This window comes from Pieris rapae, chromosome 10 (genome assembly GCF_905147795.1).
Source record: "Pieris rapae chromosome 10, ilPieRapa1.1, whole genome shotgun sequence".
Taxonomy (NCBI): domain Eukaryota; kingdom Metazoa; phylum Arthropoda; class Insecta; order Lepidoptera; family Pieridae; genus Pieris; species Pieris rapae.
The window spans coordinates 6622749-6633772 of record NC_059518.1 but is presented as its reverse complement, the minus strand read 5'-3'; the positions used below and the strand labels follow the sequence as shown (position 1 = coordinate 6633772).

Below are 11024 nucleotides of genomic sequence, written 5' to 3'. Positions count from 1 at the left end.
GCCTAGCTTTTTCAACTGGCTGAACATCTTTCGGGCCGCTAGTTAACCGGCGCCGTTTAGTTAAATGGCTAGGCTGTTAATTGAACGGCTAACTAAACTAGTTGAATGCGACATCAACACTATACCAGTACCAATAACAACCCTTGGTCTTGAACCCAGGTATATCGACATTAGTTCTAAGACATGCCGATTTCCTCACGACATTATCCTTACCCATAGTTGCGAATTTTAATTGCGCCCATAGAATGAACATGGGGTTTGGATACTACCACAGAGAATCACAGCACAGTAATCTGACTTTGAAGGAACAATGGCCACTAAGGTGTATACAAGTAAAAGTTAAATGTAGATATACAATCAAATAGATAATAAAGTCAACAGCAGAGTAATATTGAAAATTGTATTGTCTGCCAATACCGAGAGAACTAATGAAATTATTGACGCATCCTAGGCTGTATTGGACGCGACCGATAAGACAAATTGAAATCGATCCAACCCATACTTCAACATACGTCTGGGATTAACCACACATGACAGAATACAGTTCCCTTTTGGTTTTACTTTGAAAGAATATCATTTAACTCGGACAAAATATTTGTTTTAACGCAATTTTCGCATTACAAGAGTTTAGTGAGTAATAAAGTTTTTGATAGGACGTATTTCTTATTTAGTCTGAAGGTTCACCTAATACCACTACCACACATAGACACTCAATGCCAGAGGGTTCGCAAGTACGTTCCTGGCCTTTTAAGAGTTGGTCCACTGTTTTTATCGAACATTATAATAAAATACATATTGATTTTTAGAAAATTACTGAACTAATTTCGTCTCTCATTTCCCTCGAGCCCGTCATAAGACCGCCCAAGGCGTGAATCACTCAAGTTTATTAAGAGTTAACATCGTTAGGTACTCACCCCGGGCTAAGTAACGGTAAAAGCTTTTTTGACCTTTAGGCACTGTACTTTATTCGTCGACATTATAAAATACAGAACAAAGTCAATGTTGAATGGTGACATCATCTGTGCAATAGTAGGTATAAAATGGCAGCCAAAAAACTTTAACTTTTTAACTAAACTAGTGTAAGAAGCACTGTATTTAGCGTGTTGATGAAAAGTAAAAATACGAATTAAATTATAAATACGAACAGAAACTGGTATATAAATATGACAAGTTGTTATAATTAAACGACAAATTTAAAGTATATCAATAAATATGACCTACATAATTTATTTTTTGCCAAGACGTCATAAATGTACTTACATAATGTTCTACCAATAATTTCACACCAGTGTAGTACAGACAAAACATTTTAAAGCAATTTCATGCTTATAGTACGTTTGAAAATAAAATAAATAAATAAATCAGTGGCTCTACAACCTCTTTAGGGCTTGGCCTCAGAGTTATGAATCTGTTTCATGATCATTTTTAAAATCTAATAGGTAAGTAGGTGATCAGCCTCCAGTGCCTGACACACGTCGCCGACTTTTTGGGTCTAAAAAATGTCGATTTCCTAACGATGTTTTTTTTTACCGTTAGATACATATAAATAGTCCATTGGTGCACAGCCGGGGATCAAACCTACGACCTCAGGTATGAGAGTCGCACGCTGAAGGTCAACACTGCTCTTTGAAAGTTTGAAATTAAGTACAATAATTACGAGAGTATAAATATTTATCCATATTTATCATGTGGAACCAAATGCCAGCAATGTAGTTCTTTATAATTTTGGCTCGGTGAATTTGGCTTAAACCGCATCACATAACAAACAAAGAAAACAGTTGTCCAAGTCTAATGTAGAAAGTAACGGCGCCCTTATGTATGAATAAAATATAAGATCTACCCACAAACAAATCGTGTCAGGTCAATGACCTATGATTCAAATATGAATGAAAGAAGCATAGATCATAGAACGTATACAAAGTATAGAACAAAATGCTATGTCTATAATGTGTCAGATGTCTGAGATTCTAATATTTGAATTTTTAAATTGCGTAAGGTGTGTTTAGGAGCCAGTCTTTTAACAGTTTTAAATAGTGAATGGAGAGTAAGAGATTCTTTTCTTTTAAATGACAACTAATTAATGTTTGTTTAGCTACTTCCAATTCACAATTATATTAAAAACTTTGTAAACATTCTTTTTAACGCACTTGATAAATCTACTACGGACATCATGAATCAATTTTTATATTTTAGTAAATAACTAGGTAAAGTTTCCAGATTGGTCGTATCTATAATACATTTTCTTTTAAATAAAATTATTTTTGTTATGAGACTTTCTATGTGCGCATGTAACATTCACTCAACGGTGTAGGAAAACATAGTGAGGACACCGGCTTGAATTACACCCAAAACTTGCTTATTAGTTTTATGAAACAAACAGAAATCTGAGGCTCAGACCTAAAAAAGTATAACTTGACTAATAAAAGCCATTTTTACCAGCGAAATGATAATGTTAATAAAAATTATATCCCATATTTTGATGCTTCTCAAAATCACATGTTAATTAATTTTCTCTATCTACCTAGACAAGTGTTACACCTGGCCAATTATAACTACGAAGGTCTCACGGTGATTACTCTACAAGTGCTCCACTTGAGTATATGTGTGAATCGTATTGCATAAAATCCTCATACAATTCACTCTATATTGAAGCAGTTTCAAGTTTGATTAACGTTCTAATAAAAAACAAACGCTCTGAACGAATTTTGCGCCCTTTCGATGATCGTTACTAAAACTTTAACTAACCTTATACATTCATTCTTCTACTTTTATTTGGAACGCTAACAGATTAAGTAATCCTAAAATGCAGACATCAAGCTCTACGTTCATATTCAAATTCGTGTCTCAAGTTACAATCTTGCCTTAAGTGCTGTCAACTATATTCTATACCAAACTTTATAAAGAAAAAAATAATTGACAGCTCTCAAATTAGATTTATGTTTGATTGACGTTCTAGAACTGTGGTCCTAGTCTGTTTGATAAATCGTATCCACTAGCTTCTATTTTCGTTACTTGAAAAATGAGCGATGTATAAAAAAATCCATGGTCAAATTACATTACGGTATTTTAAAGTCTACACTCATGGCATTGTTCCAAATTAGCTGTTTTGGACAAATTAACTGTACCTATATAACAATTGTATTTTGGCACTATTTTGCTGGCTACACCCATGCCAATACACTTTTCAGTCTTGTGACGCGTGTGTTGCTATCGTAAATAATTTATTTCAGTTATAATAATACAGATAAGACAAAATGGAAATAACTCTGCGAATATTTTCAAGACACAAAACAGCGGCTTAACATGCTTTCATTTAGCTTCCTATACAACTGGACATTTGATTGACATTTGCGTATTTTGACAAAGGCATCTTGGATATTGAACTGAAGCTGTCAGCAGCAAATACTTGGCGTCAGATGTTTAAGTTCGACCTATATTGTCATTCATGTAAACATGTTAAAAGGCCGGCAGTGTAACTGCTCTGCAATTGGTATCTACGCTCTTTTCTTGAAGGAATTGGTGGGTACCAAAAACTAAATAGATAAAAATGGATGGATATATATTTATATAAAACCTATTGTATTTATATAAACTATTGTCTCATTAAATTAAATGTGTTATAAAATTATATTTATAATTAACAACATTAAACTGGATCAATGCACTAAGTAACAGAGTCCACTCACGCGCAAGGAGTGGTCCATATATCGATAAAATCAATAAATCGCACCGATTGATAACCTACGTATTTTACGACGTGATAGCGCGGTCACGTGTCCAAAACAAAGCAATAAACTGACAACAAAGAGATCTGCTCATTTGCAACATTTATACATATCGCACCTCCGCTCAAATAACGTCACAACTCCAAAAACTACATTTTTCAGGAAAGACATTTAAAGTTTACCCAACTTAATTTGTTTAGTTTTTGGATCATAATTAAAAAGGGAACTATTTTAGAAGAAAACTTTCTTCACCGAGTTATAATGTTTTTTTAAGCTCTATAAATTCATATTATTAGTAATCTGAAAATCCTGAAAAAAACATTGAAATAATCTGGGTTGTGACACTATATGTACAAAAAATACAAAGTTTTATTATAATTTGTTTATTATAATGACACAAGTATTTTTAACTTGTAATGAAATACAATATATTCTTTAATATAACGTGTATTACACACATATTAGACTTTGAAATGCCTTTTTATATAAAGACAATTAAATTTTCAAACTTATAACTGAAAAAAAAACAACTTTCTATCAAAATTAAATAATCTATGTACTTCAAAACGATCAACAGTTTAATTAAAACGAGGGTAGTACACCTCTATAGCATTGAAAAAATAAATCAAATTAAGGAACTTATAATTTACAACGTCTTAACTGAAAAATAAACAATTCACACTCTATCACTATAATATATAAACACTCTATGAAAATTAAATAATCTAGGTATTTCAATACTTATTTAAAATCACAATTTGTAACAGTAAGTCTAAAAATGAACTTCTATCAAAATAAAATACTTTAAGTACTTATAACAATCAGCTGTGCAATAACACGAGAGTAGACAGTGTAATAAAAAATAATTAAACTTATAAACTATTATAAAAGTTGGCATAAAAACTAGGAATGTGGTTGTTAAGAAGTAATGTCATTAAGTCATTCTTTTTCCGTTCCTTAATCTCTATTTTAGCAGCATAAACTTGCTTTAGATCAGGAACTATTATTTTTTTATTTCGAGAAAGTAAATTAGTTTCAGACCATTCAATGTCAGTGTACGACGTTTTGTACTTTAAAATATTTGGTGCGGCTTTGGTAATCATCATCATTTTAACTTCAGAAATCTTTAGCTTATTTAAAGTAGTAATACCTAGATCACTAACTAATCTTTTTAAATTAATAAAATCGGTGTGTGATAGTTCATTAACTCTTAGTGGTTCCCCAGTTTTCTTAGCCTCTTTAATTATTTGTACGTACTGACTTGGCACGTAAATTGGACCAGTTTTCAAGGAACGTTTTATTTGCTTTTCGATTACCGAATGTATGGCATCACCTTCGTTTTGCGTATGTCCGGCTATCAAAAATTTATGAGTAATAGAATTTAAATTACTAAACTTCAATATTGCATACATGTACAATCCAACAATAAACTTATTTTTGTTTTGGCCGCAACAGTTATCCGAATAAAAAACTATATCAGCTAGTTGGTCACCCTCGTAATCATGCAATTCTTTTTCTATATATTTAAGCAAACAGCTACCAATCTCATCTGAACCCCGATTACCCTGACCCTCGTGCCAAAAATAACAATCGGTAATACTGTTATTTACAATAGTGTCTCCATTGTAACTATCGTCTTCAGTCTGTTGCCTTTTTTTCTTTTTTCCCGATTCTTCTGCTTTCAATTTGCTTATCGTAAAGTTCATATTATTTAATTTGCTCTTATAATAAAAAACAGAAACATCACCACGAGGTACCTGTAAAACTGCTTGTAAATCGTATACAGATACAATCAGGTTTTTGTTTTCTTTTAGGGCTATTTTATCTCGCTTTTTTTCTTCCCTGGATAAAACCTTGTCCACTAAATGTTCATCATATTTTTTTTTGAGCAACAGTTTACTTTCGGGAACTGCATTTTCATAAGCTACACATAATTCACATCTGTCTTTTTTTGGCACAAAAAATCCTAAATTAAATTCACCGTTAAAAATACGACTGTACATTACGTAGTTTCCAAAGTTGCGTCCATCTTGTTTACATTCATTCACATAATCTCTATGTAAGTCAGATATAGTCTTTCCTCCATCAATGTATTCTCGTGTTGTTTGTGCTCTTAAATAATGACTTTCAATTTTCGGTATACGTTTTATATGATTTCTTATATCATTTTTTATAGTGTCACCTACAGTATAATGTTTACCGTGTTTCCCTCTTTCATCTTCTTTCAAAAATCCTCCAGTAGATTTCTCTGTTACAGTTCTAATTGTTCTATCATTAATATCCAATGTATTTTTAAACATTGTTTTGCAAACCCTTTTTAATGAACCTTCAACCTCAAAGTAAAATGCATAGTTGATTTTTCGATTTTTCTGTGCTTTGGTAGACCGAAACTTTATCTCTATCTGTTGTATGTGTTTGTGAATGAATAGTCTCTGTTTCTCTAAATCTTTCAAAGCCCAATAAGAATCAAAGATTTGAATTCTTATTTCATCGGTAAGAAAATAGCTGCATTTAAGTCTACAACCTTCTCCACAACTTGGTTTCATTTGTTTCTTAGAAATATTTCGTCCGGACTTCGTTTGATAGGGTAATCCAGAGTTTCGTAAAACTTTTGTTATATTCTGCTTCCATTGTGCCTCTCCACGGCGTCTCTTACGTGTATTGAAATTTCCCTGTACTACGGTCTCGTTTGGTATTGGAGAATGAATACTATTTAAGTTAATTTCTTTGGAAGTTGAAGGCAAGCATTCATTGTTGTCTTGATTTGTTTGTTTATTAAGTGACAATAGTACAGAGGTAGATGTTGGAGAATTTCTATTAGACGAAGGAGTATCAGAAGAGGATGAACTAGATGAAGATGAACTAGATGAGGATGAACTAGACGAAGAGGAATTTGTAGATGAAGTACTAGATGATCGCTGACGAGAAACTACTAAATTCTTGCTACGCTTTTTGGAAGACAATTTATAATCACGATCTTTAACAGAATCGTCTGTTTCTTCACCCGTAGATTCGGGTTCTTGCAAATTACAGTCTTCATTCTCTATTCTATTACATTCTACCTGTAAGTTGGGAATGTGTGTAGTAGGTTCATTTATATGATATGTATTCTCTTTATTTGACGTGTCACAATTTTCTTCTACATCTTTTGGTTGCGTATCTTCCGCCACAATAGACAAGTCATCAGTTACTGTGTTATGATGGTCATTGGGTTCCAGACATAATGACAATATTTTTCTGGATCTGGACATAGTTACAAGTGACACCGCCAAACCGAATAACACCTGAGAACAAGATGAACAACACAATTAGTTAAAAACAATTAAATACCTACCTAAACATTTTTTAAGGTTTTAAACTAAAAAAAAAACAACAATGTGGCCTCAGGGAATTAAAAAAAAACATTATGCGTAAACAGTACCTAAAATAATTTTATACTATCACTATACGATAATTTTAAATTAATAAATCTATCACTTTATTAATAATCATAGTCAAAAACACGAGCATAATTGAAGACAAATCAGTTTTCTTGCTGACACATAGTTTTATTTTCAGTCGTTTTATTTATGAATAAAGTCAAAATTCAACATAATTCAGATTTATTATCTAATAAAACATATTGTGCCATCATCCCGATCACATATACTGTCATACATTAGTACAGGTCAGTATTAGTGATAAACAGACATGTTTAATAATATAATTTCAATCACGTATACCGTCGTAACTCTGCATAGGTCAGTATTAGTGATTAACAAATGTGTAAATTGAATTGTTTCAATCCCGTATACCGTCGTTACTCTGCATAGGTCAGTATTAGTGATAAACAAACATGTTTAATAATATAATTTCAATCACGTATACCGCCATAACTCTGCATAGGTCATTATTAGTGATTAACAAATGTGTAAATTGAATTGTTTCAATCACGTATACTGGCATAACTCGACAAGCATCAGTTTAGTTGCAAAAAAGAAAATAAAATGTTACTTACCTCGTTTACAAAGACTGTCTTGATTCGACACAATTCACTTTTACTGAACAACGCCCGTATGACCACCTCGCGCAAGTCGTAACATGACACTGTTTATGTTCGCCGCGGCACAACTTTCGGTAAACAATAGAACGTCACAAGTGCCATCTAGGGACAAATAATTGAACTACGTCTATGACGATTTATGAGCATGAAGTATGTGTTATTCTGATACGAATGGTACAATTAAAGTCATTTGACATTTTATCGAGTTATGACGTTATTTGAGCGGATGTGCGATATATGTATTATTGTAGCTTTGGCAACAGTGTTTATCGATTTATTGAGTAATTTCTGCTTGTTTTAAAGACCTTAAACTAAATTTAATTAGTTTTAAAGACCACAGAATGCGGAACTTTGCACAGATTACAATTTATGCATTTGTGGATGGTACCGTATGTAAAATATAAAAAATCTTTAATAATTTGTTACTCCCTCGCGAGTGGGGTTTTTATGCCCGTTCGGGGCATATGTGGCCCCCTTTGGGTGGTAAATCGTTTCGCGCCCTGCTAATACAGGCTGGTACGGGAGTGCAGTAGCTCGAGCCGGTAAATGAAAAAAAAGAAAAATCTTTTATAAATTAATCATGGAAGTCTACCTGGTGACCCACAACACAGGGATGTCCCTGGGGGACTCGCGTCTACATACAGCTATCGTGTTATTGTTTTTAATAAAAAAAATATTATTTATAAAATCATATTAAAATATATCAAAATACCAAAAATATAAATTTACAGTCTATTTTAATCAAAATATAATGTGAATATTATGACACTGCTGTTATGTTCTTGTAATGCATACACCCAATACCAACACCACCACCAAATAGATATGTATATATTTTTCTCTAAAAACAGTAATTCTTTGAGTAAGAAAATTTAAAAATCTCTATATCTACTATTTGTCGCGCTTACGTGATAATTAGCATGTCAAATGTCATTGACCTTTGTCGAAAGAGTATAATATAACATTTACTGACTCACACTATGTAAAAATTCAAGTTTATGATATATATTCAATTAAGAACAATACAACAGTTTCAACCACTAGGTTATAACGATAATAAAATGACGAAGATAGATTATTTTCAGTGAATCCCTGAATCACCACAGATTCAAACACGAGTCGGTAACAATCAAATTCGTTTTATCTTTTACGAAATTCCTCATTTATGACTGTAATATGAATTTAAAATGAAATTATGAGTTTATTAGGAAAATTTTACGTTCTACGCGAATACACAGTCGCGACAACAACTATACATACATACATATTAATTTTGATTGAGTCTCAATTAAAATTTTACCATAGCCTAAAATGAAATCTCCAGTTAAAAACTGATATTTTTATTTTTTATGAATAAAAAAAATCTGTCGTAAGATTTACTTATGTTGCGTTGCATAATATTATGACGTAAATGTAGGGAGCTGCTGAAACGAAGGTAACAAATAAAAGTGAAACTTCAGATGGATATAAACTTCAACTACATCTGTTACATGTTTTTATTAATATACCAACAATTGGATATGGATAATAAATAATATCCTAATTGGCTGGTCAGCCATCTTCGATAGCAGGATTGGGTTCTCCTAATCATTTCAGTGTGCAACTCTAATCTACGAGGCCCGGCTGTGCACCAATGGACTTAAATGTTCGCATTCAATTGTCACTCACTTACACATACGGTGAAGGAAAACATCGTGAAGAATCCGGCATGCTATACCCAAAAAGTCGACGGCGTCGGTATACATGTCTATAACGAACCTTAAATGTTCACGAAACAGATACAGAAATTTGAAGCCCAGACCTAATAGGCTATGAAGCCACTGGTTTGATATTCCTCTATTACTAGAATATGGAGAACGTGTAATGTTAATGTGTTTTCAACTTGCATTCGTTGAGTTACGGCCGCTGTCTACACGTGAATTTTTCATTCAAATAATGTTATCAAAACAAATGAAAAACCGAATGGTTAATATGGGATTATTAGATAACACACAAACACGCGAAAATCGCAAAGTTAAATTTACTTTGACTTTAATTCGGAACGCACAAATATAACTAAGCCTTTTATGGCTGGGTCACGTAATAGATAAAGACATGTAAAACGCGTATAAAAGAGTGTTAAGCCATAAATGATTAAGGTAAAAATAGAACCCGACGTGCTATTCATATATTTTTATAACTACGAAGTCCACAAAAAAAGAAATGCATCAGTAACTATCAATAATATCTATATCTCCTCCTCCTATCTAAATAAAAATAAATCAGTGGTGCTACAACCTCTTTAGGTGTTGGCGTCAGATTTTTGAATCTGTTTCATGATCATTTTTTAAATCTAATAAGCAAATAGGTGATCAGCCTCCAGTGCCTGACACACGTCGTCGACTTATTGGGTTTAAGACATGTCGGTTTCCTCACGATGTCATCCGTCAATCATCCTTTATCGTTAGAGAAAATGTTAAATGCGCCCATAGAAAGAAAGTCCATTGGTGCACAGCCGGGGATGCACTAGGCCAACACTGCTCAATCTATATCTAGATAATTAGTAAAAAAAATCATACATCGAGTGTTTCATATTTTAATAGAGCCTTCAAGATCACGAGCTGATATTATTTTTCTTTAGAGATCCTTTTCCCGGTGTATAAATTCCTAGCATACATTAGAGAAGTCATTATTGTTGCTGTTCCAGCTGCAACGCATAGAAAGTCCTACGGATTAAGACTCTAACATACGCCGATGACTTTGAGGATTTGACCTCTACTACAAACAATAATTTACTAACGCCATCTAGTCTAACAAAATAGTGAATAGTCTAACAAAACTACGTGAATACGAAACCAATTATTAGCTAAATATAAAAATTTATACATAAATATTGGTCTAGAAAAAATGGTGGCTGCCAATTATTTAACTAGTACATACATGATTTTTTTACATGTTTAATTCGTTCTGAGGTTAAAACTTTTTAATGTCAGTATTGCTAAAATACCGAAACCGAGTCATCATCATCAGCTGACGATGGACTCTGATGGTTGGTACTGGATCTCGAGGATGGTAAGCAGTAGACATACCGTCATTGAGCTCGTTGTAATCAGCTCAGCGAAACGATACTAGAAATGTGACTATATGAACCTGATGATGGACTCCGAAGGTGAGTAGTGGATCTCGAGGATGGTAAGCAGCAGACATACCGTCATTGAGCTCGTTGTAATCAGCTCAGCGAAACGATACTAGAAATGTGACTATATGAACCTGATGAT

General features: G+C 32.9%; 2 protein-coding genes across 6 annotated transcripts in view; both read right to left on the bottom strand.

Moving 5' to 3' along the window:
- The window catches only part of LOC110992324 (GTPase-activating protein skywalker), a 65775-nt gene that overhangs the window by 14262 nt on the left and 40489 nt on the right, over nt 1–11024 (bottom strand). The gene's annotated exons all lie outside the window — the stretch shown is intronic.
- Nucleotides 4457–8007, bottom strand: LOC123689522. Its single transcript, XM_045629877.1, has 2 exons — nt 7723–8007; nt 4457–7009 (listed from the first exon to the last, which is right to left on the bottom strand). The coding sequence occupies exon 2, from the start codon at nt 6974–6976 to the stop codon at nt 4598–4600; it is 2379 nt and encodes a 792-aa protein (XP_045485833.1). The 5' UTR covers nt 6977–7009; nt 7723–8007; the 3' UTR covers nt 4457–4597.